At 47.0% G+C, this 21181-nt stretch overlaps 1 protein-coding gene across 1 annotated transcript in view; it reads left to right on the plus strand.

The window, feature by feature from the left end:
* The window catches only part of MAP1B (microtubule associated protein 1B), a 93242-nt gene that overhangs the window by 51987 nt on the left and 20074 nt on the right, over positions 1–21181 (plus strand). Inside the window, exons 3-4 of the mRNA XM_030845239.3 lie at positions 17432–17514; positions 19976–20116. Of these exons, the coding sequence (XP_030701099.1) occupies positions 17432–17514; positions 19976–20116 (224 nt within the window). The remainder of the gene's footprint in view (positions 1–17431; positions 17515–19975; positions 20117–21181) is intronic.

Raw genomic sequence — 21181 nt, forward strand, 5'->3', positions numbered from 1 at the left:
AGGAAAAAAGGAGCCTGAGGAGAGGAGACTTACTGGACATTCTGTGATAGAGTTCCCTGCCTCCACACTATATCGTTTTGTAAATAAGATAGTTATGTTTTCCAGTTTGTTATTTTTCTAAAAGAAGAGAGGATGTGTGACCAACAGTTTTAGCCTAAGTGGATGAGGTTCGATGTTTTTGCCATCACTGATCCAAATAGGTAACCTAAGAACAGAGCTTCAGTTGCTTCTCTCTCAGTCCACTTTGGCTTCCACTAAGGAATCTGAGCAATATCTAGACTGAGAATCAGATACCTTTCATGTCACTTAACAGGGTGCTTCCGTTTGCTGTGGGATAGAGTGCAGGTGCAGGAGGGAGGCATCTGGATCCCAGAGCCGTGGGGTCACTAAGCTCTGTGGGAGCATCCTCAGCCTCTGCAGTGGTCCTTCCAGGAGAGGGAAAAGCTTGGGTGTCGGGATACCCACGCTTGACTCCTGGCTCTCACATTCTCTTGCTGTGTGACCCTGGACAAGTCACTTAGCCTTTCTGAACCTTAATGTCTATATCTGTAAGACAGAGGTTTGGAATACATCCATCCAAATTCACATTTCTCCAAACCTGGATTACTGGCTGTAGGCCTTCTAGTTGGACTGGATCTCCTCACCCCTGATGGCTCATTTCTAGGGCTTGGGGCTCCCTGCTGTACACCTTCTTGCTTCATTTCCCCACCATCTTCTAACTCCCATCTAGGTGCCATCTTAGTACGGAAGCCTTCCTAAGCCCTCCAGTTACTCCCATGAGCACTTCTCTCTCCTGGGTCAGAGTGGGGCCATCCTGCTCTTTTTGCTGACCACTACCCCACAGTTCTAGGGTCATGCCAGGGTCAGCACTCTGTCAGGATTTGGTGAATCGAATTATACCCGATCATGAAGTAAAACACGGCCTCTGCCCAGTCATTCGTTCTTGTTCTCACATTGGCTTCTAGCTCCTTCCAGGCTTCTTTGACTCTTCGCTCTCCTGGCTTCGTCCTGGCCGGAGGTTTTTTCTTTCATTCGAGCGTGCCACCTCTTTCTTTTCCTGTTTTCTTAACTTGTGAAAGCCCCTTAGATTATCTCCTGTTTCAAATCCTAGAGGTGACTATCTTGATACATTGATAAGAGGAGAACTTTCCCAGAGGAGTTGCTTTTTACAGTGTCACATGTGGTTATAAACCACTGGAACTTAGGACTTAAAGGGGCCCCTAGAGGAGCTTCCGGAGAGGTCAGCCCTCCCCCCAGCACTAGAACAGTCTGTAGAACGGAGCTTCCCAAATCTGCTTGGTGATCAGAATCATCACCCAGTGCTTTTAAATCACAGCTTTCAACCCTGGCTCTAAGGTTCTGACTTAGTAGGTCTAGATGGGGGGCAGCCATGTGTAATTTTCACAAGCAGCTCCCGTGCTCCCGGTGGCCAGCCAGGACCAGGAGCCCCCAGGCTAGAACTGCTGACAGCTGGACCCTCAGCTCCTGGTTTCACACCGCCGCTACAGTGCGGGCAGCCAGCCTCTGGGAAGGTGCTCTCAGCCCCCTTTCAGCCAGCCTCTGGGAAGGTGCCTCGACTCTACAGTGCTTGAAATTATTAGCTGGATCTAAAACCCATATTTGTAGGTAAAGTCATTTATTTAATGACTAGATTAAATCAGGTACCTGTTTAACAACTTCTTCTCGGGTATTTATGAACAGGTAGAATCAGCTTATGGGGGACACCTTTATGCAGCTGTTTAAACATATCTGAGGATAGCTTATAGTCTGAATCAATATCTTTCCCTGTCTGCCTCATTTGCAAAGTCTCTTTTTAATGATTCTGCATCCATTATTCAATTAATAGTACTATACTCTTTTCAAAACCTTGAACTACGATTTCCGTTAAGGAGGCCTTTTCTTCACACTGTCATCCCACTGACGAATAATAACTAAAGGCCGAGCACCCCCCTGTAAGAAAGCACCGGATTCCATCTTGAAACCTGATTTCTGACCACGTGGGAAAGCTGAGAGTGATGTTTACGATCGTGGGAGTGAGCCCCAGCTGCTCTGGGGCTGGGCCCTTCAGGGAAGACTCCCCAGAGGTGGTGGTGTGTCTCCAAGACCTGAAGGAACATAGGAAGCAGCCAGGAGGGGACCAGTCTTCTAGACAAAGGGAGCAACATATGTAAAAACCCAGAAGGACCGGGTAGAACAGGTTGAAACATCCTAGCTACGGTTTGTGTGACTACGGTGTAAAAACTGCATAATTTATGAGGTGTGTCCCAGCACTTTGAGCCTCAGAACATCTTCCCAACATTTCCTCCCAGAGCCCTGTGGCTTCTGTGGCTCACACAGAGCCTCGCCTCTGAGCAGTGCTGCTGTTTCGTGATCCACGTGAGAGTCCAGGGGGCAAGGGCAGCTCGGGGACCCATTTCCCGCGTCTGAGAGGAGAGAACTGACCACTGGAATTGTGGTGGAGAGTATTCCAGGGTCCTGCTATATGATGGACACCTGTGTGTAAAAAGCATGTGGTTTTGGCCCAAAGAGCGTTCAGCGTGGTCTGGTTCTTTGCTCTCATCTGCTGGAATAGGGCCCAGTGGTAACAGAGCAGTATTCACTCCCTAGAAATCGCTTCCAGGCACCCAGAGGTGTCTCCCTCATCTTCCCCTCGGCTCTCTGGGGTGGGTGACTACCTTTAGCTCCTTTATTGTCTGCAGCCAGCAAGCCCTTGTGATAACGTGAGACCTTGGAAGTCCAACAGTGCCACAATTTGTCTCTGGGACTCTCCTCTGATAACGTGGAAAGAGAAATACAAGCCCCAGGCACCAGCAGCTGGCCGGCTTCCAGAGCCAAAACTGAATTAGAAACTCATTAAATACTTCGAGCCAGTTAGGCTGGCTGGGCCGTGCAGCGGCTGGGAAAGCTGGGAGCGGAGGAGGGGACGGGGCGGGCGTCTCTGGTTGGCAAATGGCAGGCTGCGCGCCGGGCAGGAAACAAGACAAAACAGGGCCGCCTTGCCTGTCACCCAGACGTGTTTGTGAGTGTGCTCGTTTAGCACAGTCACATAATGTATGCTAATTGCTATATTTCCTTTATTTTTTCCACTGGAAACGCTCCGTTGGAAAGCTTTGAAACCAAAGAGGCGGCGCAGAAATGCCCAAATGTAGACGCTACAAAAAAGGGAGGAGGAACAAAGGGAAACGGGGGATGTGGGTTTACAGAATGGCTTAGCATTCGGCTCTGTGAGCACCTCCCTCTCCCACGCAACCTTATGGAGAATAAGTAAGCAGAAGGGTCTGGTTTCCTAGTCCGAACTTTGTTAGTTGGATTTTTTTAAACAATGGAGTGAACATAGAGGTAGCAAGACGAAACTCCAGAGTAGTTCTCACAGCTTCCAGTAAATGTTAATAAGAAAGCACGGGCTGGTTCTCTCTCTGCGACTCTTCTGGCCAAGCCAGAAATGCAGAACTGAGGAGGGCACGCAACTGAGCCCACTTAAATAATTATCCATTAATAGGAAAGACTCTCTCAGTTACTTGTTTTTAACATGTCAAACCATGTGACTCTAGTGTCCCATTAGATACCCTTGAGTGACTGTCATTCTTTAAATCAAGTAAAAACAGACCAACATATTAAAATAATGGTTTTTCTAATGAAGCTTATCAGAGTGCACAGACATTTTATATTGAAAAAAATGGGCTAGGGAAGAGAAAAATATATTTTCTTCATCAGTGACATCAAAATCCCAAGGGTTGTAGTATTGATAAGTGAACGTCTTGTCTTTACCCCAATAACCCTTAATTTTTTTATCATTAAAAAATGTAATTTATTTTTTTAAAGCAGTTTTGGAGACATGAGACATTTAGGAAATTTCATAATGAATTTGATTGGTCTGATAGCAAGACAATGTAGATATTTTCCGGAACAGTATAGAAAACACATCAAAGCATCAGATTATATCCTTTCAGAGTTGTAAGGAAAAGGTGGCATAAATTTAAGCATCTTTTTCAGATGTTTTAAACTTCCTGTAAGGCTTTTTGTCCCAGGATTAAACATTTAGCCACACTGTACAAAAGATACTGGATACATGGTCAAGTGCCTGTGTGGGGAGGCCTCTATTTTATACACAGAAATCCTCTTCTGGCCCGTTTCCCCCCAGGTCCTGGTTGTCTGAGGGCAGATTCCTTTTGTGAAGCCTAAAGTTGTGAGAGAAAGAGCATCCTCTTTGTCTGGGGCTGGTATTCTGGCCCAATTTCAGTTAGGAAGTTGCCTCCAGAACCACATCCAGACCCTGATCCAGAAGCGTTTCTCTGAAAGAGGGAAGACATCCAGCAGGTCCTGGAACCTCTTCATGGAAAAAAGTTAAGGCTTTAAAGGGAGGATGGTATTGGATTTGCCTGGAGGCAGGATGAACAGTGGTCCCTTTTCTTCAGTGTGATTTGCAGAATAACTGTCCGGGCTGCAGTAAAGCCCCTGGTATTTGGTTCTCTGTATAGGAGAACCTCGTACTGAAGATTCCAAAACCCGGATTGGGAAGAGCCAGGAACCTTCTAGTGCACTTGTGCAGCCCCTGGTCGTGACCAGCACACTCCAGGCTCTGACCTGTGCTCCAGCCTCACAAAATCGAGTCAGTGGTACCTGCTACAACCTTCGTGTACCCAGCTGACCTTTCTGGCTTCTCCAGTGACAGCCTCTACTCCAAAATAAATGGGCAGGTGTTCAGAGTGTTGTTTTCTGGAGCAGAATTTTATCTTCTTTCTTTCAGTTATACCCCAGGGCTCCAGCAGAGGACGCTCTGGGGAACCTGATTCTGTCTGTTCTCCAGAGCCAGCTTACCTGTCGACATTTTCTACTTGGGACAAAACATACTCTCAACTCACACTCTTTTATCTGTGAAAGGACAAAGAGTAATGCATTCTAAGAACTTTGCTTAGCATACACATGGAAAGTGCATATATTCCATGTGTATAAATACATAAAAATTAACCAATAAAGAATAATACAAGAGGGCTTCGCTGGTGGCGCAGTGGTTGAGAGTCCGCGAATAATACAAGATAGGAATGTAGAAAAATGCTAATTTTCTTATGAGAACCTGTTACTTCTCACCGAAATTAAAACCTGGAGATTCTCTTAAAAGCAAGTTTTCCCAAAGTCCCCAATTTACCTACCTTCCTCTTTGAACTTATTCTAAACTGGAATTTCAGTCTTTCTTAAAAGATGATTGAAGAGGGTAGAATTTGCTTGACTGACTGACTATCTGTTAGAATCACTTTGCATCACAGGGTTTGGACTTTTTTTCAGGAGAGCTACCTCTGTTGGTTCAGAGTACACTTAACACTGCCTTGAAAATGCCCCTTAGCCAGATTTGATTGAATCATGTCAAAAACCAATCTCTGCTAAGTAAATATTAATTAATTATATGGCCCTGAATTTAGTCCTTGTTTCCTACATTAAATTTTCCTAAGTCTGCAGATGTAGTCATTCAGCTACAGTCTCCTGCAGAAGGTCAAGTGTGGTTTGGCGACATACAGTGGTACCCCACTGATTGTGACCTTGTGAAGACCTTGTAGACGAATAGAGAATCAAGATGGAATCTTCCTAATGATGCCCTATGTTAATTCTTTAAGGAATCATAAGAGGGTGGCTGAACGACCAGAGGCAAAATTCAGTGCACTGGTGAAAAATATGAACACAAACAACTCCTGACATCCTTCTGCTGCTGCCTGTTAGAACAACACACACAGAGTAGAGAGGATAACATGGGAGCAGCCGGGGGGTGGGGGGGACACTAACCTCTCCTTCACTTGGAATAAGAAAAGGAGGGGACTTCCCTGGTGACGCAGTGGTTAAGACTACACACGCGCAATGCAGGGGGCCTGGGTTTGATCCCTGGTCGGGGAACTAGATCCCACATGCATGCTGCAACTAAGAGTTCACAAGCCACAACTAAGGAGCCCGCCTGCTGCAACTAAGACCCAGTGCAACCAAATAAATAAATATAAAAAAAAAAGAATAATAAAAGGAGCAAACTAAGGAGGAAAACATGTGAGCAAAGATGTCAGTCTGCTGGGGCCATTTGTCAGAGCACGGCAAGGGATCGAGGTGAGCAGAAATCATGAAAGACTGGCTAGGAGCCACGAGTTTTCTAAAGAAAAGTCCTTTACAAATGGAAAGAGTGTGCTCCGGAATCAATGAGATGTGAGCAGAGCGTCTGAGTCAGAGAAGCTGAGGAGCAGGCTGTTAAGTGAAACTTCACATCCTGGGTCAGCAGACAGGGCACATAACAGAGGGCAAAGAACAGGAAAGCAAAGAGGAATCACGGCTCTGCCCCCGGTGTGCTGAGCATCACCCTTCAGCCCGAGGAGAGGGAAGACCCAGGTCAATCAGAATTGGCTGTACTTTTCTGGGCAGCCCAGGCACCAACCCAGGACGGGACAACACAGGCACATGTAAAGGAGAAATATACAGATGCTGGGCGGGGCAGCCATTTCCGCACCCCCCTTTCTGAATGAGGCAGTGTATAAATAAACAGAACTAACACAACAAAATTACAGCTCCCTTGGGTTGGGCTAAGGCTTTATGCCAGGTACTTTAAGAGATATGACCAGGTTTACTCATAGCAGCTGGAACACAAGACTGTGTATCCACCTTCTCATTACTTACTACAGATGGTGGCAGTGGAGGCATCACTTCAGCTAAGGCCAGATCTCAGGTCCCTTGAGCCTCATACTTCCAGGTCAGGATCTTGACCTCAAGAAGTCCCTTCCTGGCAGATCACCAAGCTGTTTGCTGTGCCCCAGCCCGACGCTACTACTGCGGGTTGCATTGCTCCCTCGGGACGTTACCAGGAAAAATTCAACCCCTGCTGTTTCTCCCTGGTGTATGGCTAAGAGCTACCAGGGGATTAGTAATTATTAGTTAGTACGTGTGATATATGTTATGTCAGCTATTTTTCTTTTTCTTTTTGTTTCCTTTTCAATAGCCAATACCAAAAGGACTGATTTAATTTTTGTTTTTAAGGCAGCTGGCTTTGAGGTTGAATCGTGTGATGATTTGGTTCTGAACAGTAACAGATGAGGGTGAAAGGTCAACCATTTCCCTGGATTTGATCAATGGCAGAAGTTTGATGGCAAATTAAATGCCAGATAAAACTGTCAGATGATTCTGAGAATCGATACTTACTGGGGAAAGTCGTTTGAGCCTTTAATGATCACACTGGCTCCCAAGGGAAATAATTCTAGCGTCTGTTCAGCCCTTAGGGTAGTAATGCATGAAACCAATGTGAGGATGGTTTAAAATAAGATCACTTATTATGCTGTTATTGAGCAGTAGCACATTCAGCATCTACACTGTCTTGTTTCTCAAAGAAGGGACCACAGAACCATCAGAATTGAGACTGAGGAAATGCAGAGTCCCAGGCCCCATCCAAGCCTCCTGAATCAGACTGCCTGAGGGTGGGCCATGCAAGTCTGCATTTTATTAAGTCTCTCAGGTGACTGTGGGGAATATTACACCCTGAGAACTGCCAACCTAGAGTCTTTTCCCTCCACCAGGCAGATGTCTCCCAGACAAAAAATAAAGCCATGCCCACGGGCTAAGCATAGTATCACGGCAGTGGATATGTAGGTCAAAGTGCGTATGCTTTGGGTTGAATTTGTAAAGCAGGTATCAGTTATTACTGGATGATTTAATGTATTTGCAATATTCTGCCTCGACTCTCCTCTGTGTGGAGGTGGTTTGAGTTTGCAAATCAGGACAGCACTGCAGTTATAGGTCACGTCAGGGGCTGGGGCTGAAGGTGAGCAGAGAAGTCGGTGGCACCATCACTTCTCTCGAGTTTTTCTCCATCACCTTCACCAGCTCTTTCCGCTTTTGCCCACCCTTTAAATAGTGGCATTCCCCAACACTGTTCTCAGCAAAAGGCTCTTTCTCCAAGAGCATCACTTAAAATATGCTGATGCCTCCCTGATCTGTGCTTATGGCCCAACCTATGGCCTCAGCATCAGATCCACGTTTCTGCCTGCCTACTGGACAGAGCCACCTGGCTCTCCCACGGGAGAGACCTCAAATTCGGCGTGCCCCAAATCAAACTCACTGTCTTCTGTCTTCCCTCCTCCCGTTTAAAATGACTTTAGTGGCTAAGAGCCTGGGCTCTGGACACTAACCACCCAGGTTTCCATCCTTCATTAATATTCCCTTGGGCTACTGCTTAACTACCCTGTGCCTCATTTTTCTCATCTGTAAAATGGGATTAATGACTTCCTCATAGGGTTAATGTGCAGATTAAATGCGATAATCGTGCATAAATAACTTAGGTCAGTGCCTGACCCGGGGCAGGTTTCAGTATATCTTAGCCATTTTTATTATTCATTCCTTTATCAAATATTGATTGAGCTCTCTGCTGTGTGTCAGACACTACTTCTGACTTACGTTTCCCAAATTAGACACTTTCAAAATTCCAAGTCTCCCCATGAAACTCTCTTCCCTTCAGGGTAGGTATAGCATCCCATTCGTGCTTTAATCTCAATGCTAGTTTATGAAGGTAGCACTAATTTGCCCAAATTAAACTTTAGAAAGGTGTGTTCTCTAAGTAATTCACATTGTCTTAATAAACAGGGGATATAACATCTCTTACAAAGGCAAGGAAAGACCAGTAGGATTAAAAAACATTCTCCGAAACCTACTCTGATCTCAAGAAAGTGAGGGCTAATTGTTGAACCATAGGAAAGTGTCATTTTGGAGTTAAAAAGTAGCTAACATTGGCAATCTTATGGTTTAACCTCATAATTGGTAGGGTACCTGGAACATGGCAGGTATCCCTCAATACAAAAAGAATTTCCAAACCTGGGTCCCCAATTCTGGGAGTATTCTATAATATACTAAGAGAAATGTATCTCAGATAAACCTTATTTTTAAAAAATAAGGTTTCAGACCTTGTAAACTCCTAAAACAATCTGAGAAGCATTGGGAGGCAGTGACAAGAATGGGGATCAGGATTCAGACGGGCTAGATTTAAAACCTAGTTCAACAGCTTATTTTATCCCTGTGTTGCTGGATAAGACAGCTAACTCTTATTAGACAACCTGCTTCATCAGCTTCAATTTCGCCATCCGTAAAAAAGGAATCATCATAACAGTTGAACTATGTGATGCTCTGAGATAACATGCAAAGTAGAAAAGATTTTATAAGCCACCAAGTGCATAACAATGAAAGGTAGTGTTAGTATTTTAGCACCTACCCCCAGACAGAACTGTCTACAGTATGCATAGGAATTGCCTTTGGCAGCTGTACAAATACAACAGTCACCTATCATGGGCCTCTGTGCCTCTGAGGCTCGGCTTTCTCTCCTGTAGAGGGAGAAGAGTGGGGTGCAATGTCGCCAGGGCTCCTTCAGGTCCCCCCATTCTATGGGATGAGGAAATTCTAGTTTCTTCTTCCACAGGGCTGGCAAGTCCTTCTCAAGGCTCATGGGTAGGAGGTTCTCTCCTTGGCCTGCTCGACTCCTCGCATCTCAGAGGCAGAAGGGACTCCTGTCTTATGCCTGAGGAGCATATACGTATTTTTCTTTGTCTGCAGCAGGTTTTGCTGAGAACAGGGCACTCAAACCTCCCACCTCGCTGTAGCCCAGAGGACCGGGTTCATAGACTTGGAACACCTTCATCAAGGTTTAAATGGGTGAGCACAGAGGAAGGCGCTTTGCAAATGGTAAAGTGCTCGATAGATGTTGATCTCTGGAGTTGGCGGCCCTGACAGGTTAATACATCGCCCTTCACTTTTTTTTTTTTAAATCTGTAGCATCTGTACATTTTGAAGAAACAACCTTCAGGTTATCTTATCACCCTCAGCTGGTGCCAACGTTGGGTGCTACTGTTTCCCCGTAGATGCTCTCCAGGGAGCCAGACTTTCATCAACACCGTCTCTGAGATTCATTTCTACTTCTTTCAGCCAGAGCATAAAATAGGGGGAAAGAAAAAGGAAACAGACAGCTTTCTTCCACTCTCTTCCACTTCTAACCCTTGATAGCCTGGATTCTCATCCCTCTGCCTTGAGACCCTTAGAAAAGGAAGTGGGGAAAGGGAAGAAGTTTACCTAGGAGAGCAGGATTGGGTAGGAGAAAACCCCGAAGAGAGGATTTAGAAAAACGGTGCACTGTGAGAACCCTGCAAAAGTAATAGACCTTTTGTCCCTGGCATCCCATTTCCTCACGAGCTGTGCTCCTAGTGTGAGCAGCTGGAACAGGATGGGAAGGAAATGCAAAAGGAGGCTCCGCCCGCCCCCAGGAACAAGGGTGCCTGCACCTTTGTGCGGTGAACGTGCTTGGGACGAGGGAGCCTCGGAAGCCTGGGTAATTTGGGTTGTTTGCTTATCTGGGCATCTAAAGGTCAGGGAAACATAAAGCAGAAGATGGCAGAGAGCCCAAGAGAATGATGGTGTGGAAGGACCAGCAGGTACATGAAAAACCAAACCAAACCAAATGACAATAAAAAAGAAAGATAGTTCGGTCCAGAAAATGTAAAGAAAAATAGGTATAGACTCAAATTCCATTATAACTAAATTCTCTGTAATGCAAAAGATATCTCTAAGTTTTTTTAAAAAAAACCTCCCAAGCAATGATCAACTTATTTAAATTTAAAACATTATTTGTGAGGGGCTTCCCTGGTGGCGCAGTGGTTGAGAGTCTGCCTGCCGATGCAGGGGACGCGGGTTCCTGCCCCGGTCCGGGAAGATCCCACATGCCGCGGAGCGGCTGGGCCCGTGAGCCATGGCCGCTGAGCCTGCGGCCTCTCCTGTGCTTCGCAACGGGAGAGGCCGCAACGGTGAGAGGCCCGCCTACTGCAAAAAAAAAAAAAAAAATTATTTGTGAAGTCTCCTGAACTTGTTTATAATGGAATTTGAGTTCTTATTCTCTTAAAAAAAAAACAAACACTGAAAATTTGGGGAGTGACATGACACTCAGGAACATACATCGGGGTTGAAACAAATGCAGAAACAGAAAAAATGTATTTCCAGTAGAAAAGAAACACCATTTCCAGGAATTTCAGGGGTAAGGTAGGAGAGAACTGGGCTCTGATTGTGCAGCAGAAACAAAGAGGGAATTGGCCTCGGGGTGTGTGGGAGGCCAGTGTGCCCGCTGGAAGGGTGAGTGAGTGAGTGGGCAGGCATTGGCTGACCAGTGGCTGACCCAGGCTGCGTGTTTACTGCTTACAAAGGAGAATCTTGGCATCACAACTTGAAAACCTTTATTTTGGACGAGGTGGATCAGGAAAAGGGGGAGAAAAGGATAGCGTCACAGCCTTGGCCACGAGTGGCTGCATGGCGTGTGACATGGGCCCTAGTTCTGCTCTCCGTAGTGTCTGTGAGGCCTTGGGCAAGTCATTAGACCTCAGATATTTGGTCCATGAAGAGGGGAAAAGAATATTTGCTCCCACCACTTCACAGGAATGTTATGAGGATTAAACAGGGTACGACTACCCACAGGACAAAGTGCTTTGGAAACTCTGAAGCCGTCTACAGGCAGAAGGGTTTACTGCTGTGTTCTTGTGATGGGCTCTCTGGCAAAGAGTTGGATGCTCTTACTTCCACTCATTTGCCTCCTATTTTAGGTGTTTTTTTTTTTTTTTTTTTTGCAGTATGCGGGCCTCTCACTGTTGTGGCCTCTTCCCTTGCGGAGCACAGGCTCCGGACGCCGCAGGCTCAGCGGCCATGGCTCACGGGCCCAGCCGCTCCGCGGCATGTGGGATCTTTCCGGACCGGGGCACGAACCCATGTCCCCTGCATTGGCAGGCGGACTCTCAACCACTGCACCACCAGGGAAGCCCCTTTATGTGTTTTTTGATCCAGGTGGGATAGCGGGAAGCACACAGAAGGTGCTCCCACACCTGTGTGACCTGAAAACCAGCTCGCAGGGTTGGGTCATGCTTCTGCTGTCTTTCCCCCCTTGTTCCCCCTTGCCTCTGGGACACCCTGCCTGGAAAGGGTCCTCTTCCCAGCCCCAGGCTGCAAGCTGCAAGAACAGACAGATGAGAAAGATAAGGAGTTGATTTTGATGTGTGAGAGCCCCTGGGGAATCAAACTCCCTCCAGCATTAGGAGTTTTGCTGCCCTGGGGAGGGGGTCTGTGTCGTCTCCCTGACAGCTGGTGTCCTGTGGTCTGCACTGACACGTTGGAGGTGAGAGGTTTCCTCTTTGAGAATACACTTTGGTGAAGAGGTAGAGTTGGAGAGCTCTCATTGCTGTCATTTTCTCTTTCTTTCCTCCCTCCCTCCCTTCCCTCTGAGGAAAACAGACTTTAACCTCAAGCCCTTCTGTGCTTGTGGGCTTTTCTTGATCTACCAAACCTTACCTTTAGTTAAATAATCACAGCCCTTCTCTACCCCACGCATTTCCCTTTCTAACTCTAGAATCTTCTTTAGCCCTCTCTAAGATTTCTGCTTCTGCACATTGGACCTTTTGGTAGTGCTAAATCATTATATCAAATTCCTTTTCCAAAAAGAGTCCACTCTGATTTTCACCAGGGCCAGGGGCTGGAGGACTTGTGGGTGAAGACAGGGCAGCGGCGGGAGCTGGCGGAGGAAAGGGCAGGGCTGGCGGGCAGAGGGCTCTTCTTCTCCCGTCCCAGTTACCGGTCCGTCCCTATCAGTGGTTCAGGACCCTTCTCCTCACCGCCCCCCGATACTGAATGGATACAGAAGCTATCTTTATTCTTCATATCCGTTTCTTCATTATGCTCGCAAGAGTTCATTTTTTAGGAAAAGCAAGTTGTAGGGATAAGGTTCTGGATTGCGATCATTAATGGAAATGGAAATTACATAGTCATCCCCAAGATATGCAGCTATCATTCCTCTTAAAGACAATCTGAAAGGTTTTAGCGTTACTGGTTATTATTGTCATCAAGGATTTTCTCCCATCTCTTAGCGCCCCTGCAGCTTGGGCCCAGCACTCTCTCCTTTGCGCTCAGCTCTTTCATTAAGCGGCTGCCTGCCTGGGCGGAGACCGTGGCTGGTGTTGGCCTGGCAGCGGAGACGCCACAGCCTCCTAGGCCACTGTGTTCTGGGGCCGACGTGTGAGATGTGTGTGGGAGACAAGGGGAGCTGTGTGCCGGCGAGAAGGCTCTGAGTTTTATGGGGCTTGGTTACGGCTGTTCCTCAACAGTGCGTGTCTTTTAATTTAGCCACGGTCGGACCCTTCTGAAACCAGGAGAGAGCCTGTGTCTGTGCGTGTCTGTGTGTCTTTAGATGAATATTAACTCTGTGGAGATAAGACCCCATAAGCGCCCTAAAAATCAAATACCTAGAAAATGACGTTTTGCTCTCAGAGATTTCAAAGTCACCTGGATACAGTAAAACGTAAACCACTAAAACAGCCCAACCTTACAAGACACATAGATGGAGTTAATCTGTCAGAATTTCAGTAATTAAAAAAGGGTCCAACAATAGCTGAAAAATACAGGCTTATTTGAGTTTTAAGCATAGCCTTTGGGAGCCCACAGACAAAAGTCTCATTGTGTGTGAGGCCCTGCTGCTTCAGGGGGTCCCCAGGCCTTCCTCTTTTGATTCCGAGGTGCAGCACACCCCTTTTTGTCACATAACAGTCCCCCCCGCCCTCCCTGCCGCCCAGGATTGAGCCTTCACAGTGACCCTGAGTTTTGTGGGGAAGCCCTCAAGGACCTTTTTTTCTTATCACGGCAGTAAGTGACACAGTCAGTCCATCCCAAGCCCCCGCTTCTGGTGCCCCCAGACCAGTGCTGAGGAGACCTGACTATTCATCCGGGCTGCCTAATGGTTTCCCTGTGAGCTGTTTCTGGAGAATGCAGGCGATAATGGCAAAGAGAGAGGCTGCAACCGCGTTGTCTTTCTCTTCTGGGAACTTCTTTTCTGAAGCAACTGAATGAGACCTCTGCAGGCAAGGGTGGTGGCCTCTCCTTCAGAATGCCTGGCCTGTTTCCCAGTGTGAAACATTCCCCAAATATGCAACTTCGTGACCGTCGCAGCAGCCCGAGCCCAGAGCCGCCTGCGGCCAGGAGAGCTGGCACCCCACTGGGATGTGGGAGTGCGGGCATGGCTTGCCCGGGCCCCTCGTGCAGGCCCTGGGTCTGCCAGATGCCAGGAAGGCCCGGCCCCTGCTTACGTTGTCGGTCGTCTGGGGCGAGAATCTGGCCAACAGTCGGCTGTGATGAGAGCTTGAAGCTTCTCTCTCTCTCTCTTTAAATCCCCTTCTTCATTCAAATCCCATCCTGTAAAAAGGCTTTTGTTGAAGGAGCAGCCATGGCATCTTGGTGCATGTCTGTGTCACTGCTGTCCGTATTTCCAAAGATGGGCAGAGAAAACGTCCTTGGTTGAATTCCTGAGCCAACAGGTCCAAAAACTGACTTGGAAGGAGTAGAGGTAAACGGCAGCTGTCACGTGGCGTTTGTGTTGTTTGCAAGTGATGAAGCCAAAGAGGAAAGGAACTTCTTGAGGATGGTAAGAACCCCCTTCCAGGGGGCTTGGCAGGAGGGTCCTCACTGCGTGTCTCGGGGAGGGGGTGCTGGGCTTTTGTGCTTGGACTTGCATTTGGGAGGGTGCAGCTAGCAGGGTCTGGGCACTGTGTAGATCACTTAGGAAAGAGGAGCTCTGGGGAAGGAGCTGCTTCCATGTACCTCGCTGGATCTACTTTTGTGGGTTCCTACAGAGCATAGCCATGACCACAGCCCCACCTTGGCATTATGCTGCCTGAGGCTTTGGGTGCCAGAAGGAGGCACATCCAAAGTACGATCGAGGAAACGAACACTCACTTTTCCTTAGTCTTAAGCTTTCGCGTAATTTCACCTCAACTTAAGCACCTCTGAAGCTCCTGAAGTCTTTGTTTCGAGGAGGCCACTGATGGAAGGACCTAGAAAAGGGACGGTTTTCTTGTTTTGCTGATTGTCGTTTTATCGTTTGCTTAATTCAGTTTGATGTTCTTTCGCTTTAGCTTGAAATGCACATGCTCGTCAAAAGCAAAAACAACTAAGCCAAAAAGCCGTGTCTAATACGTTACAGGCTTGAACGTCCACAGTAAACAAATGTTCTTTCCCATGGCTTAGTTGGATTATTTTTCCTGAGGCTTTAGTCCTTCACCTGCTCAAACTGTGTGACACTGTTCTGTTTTGGAGTTTCTTCACTTCCAGGCATTTGTAGTAAAACGTCATGTCCCTTCCCTTAACTTTACCCTCTTTTATGTGGGTGTTCTGTCACCTTCGCTTTTTTTTTTCTTCTTTTTGCCAATATTCTTCTCCTCATGCTTTCTGAGGTCTTGCTTCTTTAAGCACATCTCTGATTTTATTCCTTTGGATTTTTCCCAAGCTCTCCCTTTGGCATTCGATGTCTGCACCATGTCTGTTTTTCCAAACCCTCATCCACAGAGCAGTGAGGCGGAGGGCTCAGGAGCCTGGGTGCAGGTCCCAGCGTGACCACTTCTTAGTTCTGTGACTTGGGGCTCGTTAGTTCTCCTCTATAGGCTTCACTGTCCTCAGCAGTAAAAGGGGATAATCATGGTACCTCTGTCACAGAGCTCTTCTGCGGACTAAATGAGTTCGTACTTTGAGGTGCTTGGAACAGTGCCTGAAACGATTATTTACTTTGGGCTTTTTCCATTTCTAATGTGGGGGTTTACTGGTAAATATTAGCTGTTAGCAAAGATAAGACAATGGAGGAAAATGGGCTTGTCAATGTGGTGGTGGTAAGTATTTCAAAATATTCTGTTTCTGTAGTACTTCTGCTCCTTGATGATATAAAGGAAAAAAGCCCTAGCTAAAGCCACCTTCTTTTTTTTTAACCTCTTTATTGAGATTCAATTCACACACCATACAATTCGCCCCTTTAACATGTGCTTTTCAACGGTTTTGATACACTGCATTAATAATTTTTTTTCATTTCTGGTAAAATATATATAAAAAACAAAATTTGCCATTTTAACCATTACTAGATGTACAATTCAGTGGCATTAATTACATTGACAGTGTTAGGCAACATCACTGCTATTCCCAAAACTTTTTCATCACCCCAAAGAGAAACTCGTACCCATTTAGCAGTAACTTCCCCAATCCCTCCCCCCTGCAGCCTCTGGTAAATCTCATCTGCTCTCTGACTCTGTGAATTAGCCTACTCTAGATAGTTCATGTAAATGGAATCATACAATTATTTGTCCTTTAGTGTCTGGCCTATTTCACTTGGCATCTTTTCAAGGTCCGTATTGATGCATGTATCAGAACTTCATTCCTTCTTATGGCTGAATTATGTTCCACTGCACGGATAGACCATAATTTGTTTTCCAGTCATCCATCGGTGGACACTCGGGTTGGCTCCACCTTTTGGCTATTGTGAAAAATGCTGCAGTGAACATGGACCTACAAGTCTCTTTTCAAGTTCCTACTTTCAGTTCACCTAAAGTGGAATTGCTAGGCCATAGAGAAATTCTGTTTTAGCTTTTTGAAGAACTGTTTGCCTGGAAAGCAGTTGCTTTCTGGCCATCCTCTCTTGTATATTCTCCGTTGGTGTCTGTCTCCCTCAGATTCTATTCCATTTCCTCCTGTCACCAGTGCTTCATTGTCCTTCCTTTTCTACCATCCCAAGCACATGTCTCCCAGCCGTGTGTCTGAGGGACACCCCTCTGCAGCTCTGTCCGTCACCCACTGCCGGAGCATGTATCACCCACTCTGGCCATACATCCGCTTGATCACTTTCATCTCATTGTCTGAGGAGGGAGACGCTTGTAGAAGGTCATCCGTAGACCATGCTGGCCACATGAAGTTCCTAAATCCTTTCGGGTGCGGGGAGCCAAAAGCCCCGAAGAATTTCAGCCCTCCTCAGACAGGCTCCTTCATCCTCACGTTCCCTTGCTTTCATGGTCTCCATCCACTTTGCTTGTCTTTTTTTTTTGGCCACCCTCTCCAGAGGGAGAGTTGTTCTCCCATCTTTATTTGCTCACAGTTTCTGCACTTTTCTATGAGCAAGTGAATTAATGAATGAATCCCCCAACAGACTGTAAGCCTGCCTCAGACAGACATTCTGGTTGTTGGGCTAATTGTTAGCTGGGGTTGCTGGTATGTCATTCATAGTAAGGCTCCTAGTTAATCTCAGCGCCGTTCTCACCAGAAGAAAGGCTGATACGGAGAAACATCCTCAATTACCATGAGAAAGGAAATGTCAAGAGCCCCGTTGAGTTTTACTGGCATCCACCCCTTGTCTCAGATGAAAACCGCCCTTAACGCGCAGAGGCAGCCTGGCGATCAACCCTGACAACTAGAGGGTTGTGAGAGCCCGTGGAGCCCCGGACCATCTTGTTTGGTGACACCAATTGTGTTTCCCAGGACAGTGGGGAATCCTGGAGCCCTGGGCGGCAGCGCCTCTGCTGTCCCAGAAGCAGGCGGGGCGGTTTGAATTCGGAAAAGCTATAGGTCTCCTCTTTTGTCTGTGTTTTTGTGCCTGCAGGACAAAAGATCCTTCATCACAGAAGTGACGTTTTAGAAACAGTGGTCCTGATCAACCCCTCAGATGAAGCAGTCAGCACTGAGGTAAGTATCTGGCTCCGCAGGGCCTCACACAGTGGACGGAGACCCAGCTGATGAGAGGGGCTGGGCAGGTGGCCAGAGAGGGACAAGGGAGAGGCAGGTTCTGGGTCCAGGGATGCTTCCATACCCCTAGTCAGTGGCTGGTTCTCTGCATCAGTACCACCCGAGACTGCCCCTTTCAGTAAGGACGGAGTGGAAGATGCTGGCCAGAACTGGAGTATTTTGTAGAGGTGAAGCGGGTGTGGAATGTGGGGGTATACCTGGAGGGTGTGCTGCTGGGATGGAGTCTGGCTGGGAGATAGCAGGGGAAGTAGACTGCAAGCCTTCGGGCTGAGACCTTCATGACCCAAATTTGGAGAATAATGGCTTCTCAGATGCAAGCCTCCTTCAGAGCATCCTGCCCACCCCCTTAGCACTGTTGAAAGGCAGGGCAGCACAGCTGCCAGGGCCACGGCCTCTGCTGCTGGACTGCCTGGGTTCTGCCACTTATTAGCTGGCGGCCTTGAGCAAGTCATTGACCATCTCTTCGTCTCATTCCACCTCTATAAAATGGAGATCATAATAGCACAGACATTTAGTTTTGTGTCCAGAAGTGTCAAGTGCTTAGAACAGAGCATGGCATATGACAACCGAAACATATATGTTGGCTTTTCTCAGTAGTAATATTTTTATTACCACCATATGAAATTGTTGCCAGAGAGAGTGGGTATTTCAGAGCCTACTGTAAGGTAGGAACTAGGCTGACGCCAAGAATCCCTGCTCACCCAGGGTAGAAGAATTGTTTCACCTCCGTTTCCCACTGTCTTTACTGCAGTTTGGTACCTTTGAGATTGAGTTGCTTCTTGGATGTTAGTTAGAATAGCCACAGGCCCAGGGGCCTGCACCATCCACAGCATCTCTTCTCCCACGCTGAGCATCTCTGTGACTGTAGCTTGTTTTTCAAAATTGAGATATAATTCACACGCCATAAAATCCATCCTTTTAAAGTATGTAGTTCATTGGGGTTTAGTCTATTCACAGTATGGTGCAACTATCATCAGTATCTAATTCCTGAATGTGTCCATCAGCCCCCTAAACCCCAAGCCCATTAGCAGTCACCCCCATTCCCCCAACCACCGGCAACCACTAATCTACTTTTTGCCTCTGTGGATTTTCCTGTTCTGAGCACGTTATTTCAGACAGTGGAATCATATGATATGCGGCCTTTTGTGTCTGGCTTATTTCACTTTACGTAGTGTTTTCCAGAGGCATCTACATCGTAGCCCATATCAGTACCTCATTCGTTTTTATGACAGAATAGTATTCCAATGTATGGGTATACCACTTTTATTTATTCATTCATCAGTTGATGGACATTTGGTTTGCTTCCACTTTGTGGCTCTCATTATATAGCCTGTTTTGATCCCATTTCATCTGCTCCAGATGAGCAGGACCTCTCTGACAATCCCTGAAGGTACAAGGTGAGGCAAGTGATGGGCTAGCAATCTGTCTTTGGCCATCAGAATCAGGAAGTAGATACAACTTGAAAAAAGCTGGAGGTTGAATATATGTGCAGGCAGATTGCCTGGAACAGCTGTGAGAAGTGAAGAAGGAAAAAATGAGGAATTTCTTTAAGGAACCCAGGCTTGCCTGTGGAGCAGATGGGGCTGGAACAATTACTTCGGTACATGTGCATTTCCCTGGATCCTGGGGTTCGTGGGGACCGTGGGTCACGTCCTGTTTACTTTGCATCCCTCCCTTAGTGCCTAGCATGATGCCTGGCAGCCACTTTGTGCTGAACTGAGTTGGGCTCAGAATGAATAACCTTGGTGCTTGGAGTGGTATTTCTGCTGAAGGACAGGCTGGCTCCCTGCCACTTAAAGAACAGAGAGTTCTTTCGTGCAAACCGTTTACAATTCTATTTAAAAGATTCCCAATCAGGGCAGCCTTTTGTTTATGTTCAAGTTCAACGTTAGGCACCTTGCTGATCCCATTGGAGACTGCTTTGGGAGCTGTGTGTTCGGTGTATGGCTTGGCAGGAAAGGGGTCCTGGGTGGGAGGGGCTGACTTGGGACCCTAGCTGGAAACCTATGTTTCCTGAGGCAGCAGTTGGGAGACCTGGACTGTACTTGGTGAGTCAGCCTGTGAGATACTCATGTCTCACGGACTGCACGCTGCTAGTAGGCACAGCTGTGCAACAAATGATTGCCAGCTGTGGAGACTGCTTTGAAAAAGACAAGGAAACTGAGGGGAGAAAGTTAACTCCTACTACTGTCTTGGTGGTGGCCAGATTTGGAAAATGGCATTCATGGGCAGCTGGTGACCACAGTCATTGGCTCTGTCCAGCACCCCAGGGGCAGAGTGAATACCGGGCAACGCGTAATTCTTGTTGGTAAGAAACTTCAAGAGCTCCAAGGGCCAGCCTGATCCTGAAGGTGGGATTCCAGCGCCCCCCATGGCTCATGCTCCCCGTGCTTTGTTTCAGGTGCGCTTAATGATCACGGACGCCGCCCGACACAAGCTGCTCGTGTTGACGGGGCAGTGCTTTGAAAATACGGGAGAGCTCATTCTCCAGTCCGGCTCTTTCTCCTTCCAGAACTTCATAGAGATTTTCACCGATCAAGAGGTAGGCTCCTGTCTGGGAGTATCCAAGCTTTACAGTTGCTCGGTTATTGTTGTAGCCTTAGGCTGATCTTTGAAAGGGTGGTGGGAGATAGGAGGCTGCGGGGAGGGGGTGTTGCACGCCTTTGAAATAAGCAAAACCGCGTGGTGCAGTGCCCTGCAGTCCTGTGGCTCATCTCCCGAGGAATTTAGAGCACTCATCTATAATTAATTGGAACCATTCTGAATGTGCCCGAGATACAGATGGAGGGGGGTTGGTACAGTCAGCATTTTACAGATGGCAGAGGTGATGGAGAAACTTGGAATGACAGAGTCCAAAAGAAAACCCAGGTTTCCTGTTTTCTGAAAGAATACTCCAAAGATCTCTTGGATTTTGGGTAGGATTTAACTGCCCTGATCTCTTTCAGTGCATGTACTTACTTATCCTGGTCAAATAATTTCTGATTTCTCTTACTTTTAATGCCTGGCCCCAGTGTTTGAACTTGGGCTGCTTGAATAGCCCAAGAAAGGGAGGCATGTAGGAAAACGGGGTGTGTCTATGGGACATGTCCATGCCCCAGGAGAAGGATGGTTAAAATAGCTGGACTGAAGTGTGATCATTAATATTGCTAACGAATATATCTTATTCAAGGATGATACATGTGAAGTTTTGAAAATTATAGGATACTAGTGGTATTTGGTAAAATCAGATCAAACATTTGAATTTGGTTATTTCTGCTTGCGAATTTATCTGGTTGGGAAACTTCTCTTTGCAAAATAATGCGCCTCTGGTCTCCTAGTTAGAGCGACAATTCAGGGCTGTCACCATAGCAGCTTGGGGCTGCCCGTAGCTGATAGCAGGTTTCTACATGGAGAGGTTGAGGGACGTGCTGACAGGAGGAGTTGCCACATCTATTTAAAACCATCTTCCTGAGAACTTCCTGAGATGGCGGCGTCTTAGTCCCGTGGATGTTGGGAAGGGCCATCTGTCTTTCTGCATTTAATCTTCCTTGGCCCCGAGAGTCACTGAGAGGCCTCTGTGTACTTTCCATCATTGGCAAGAGCTGTAAATAAACTGCCCAGCTTCGTT

The sequence above is a fragment of the Globicephala melas genome, chromosome 3 (genome assembly GCF_963455315.2).
Source record: "Globicephala melas chromosome 3, mGloMel1.2, whole genome shotgun sequence".
NCBI classification, from domain to species: Eukaryota; Metazoa; Chordata; class Mammalia; order Artiodactyla; family Delphinidae; genus Globicephala; species Globicephala melas.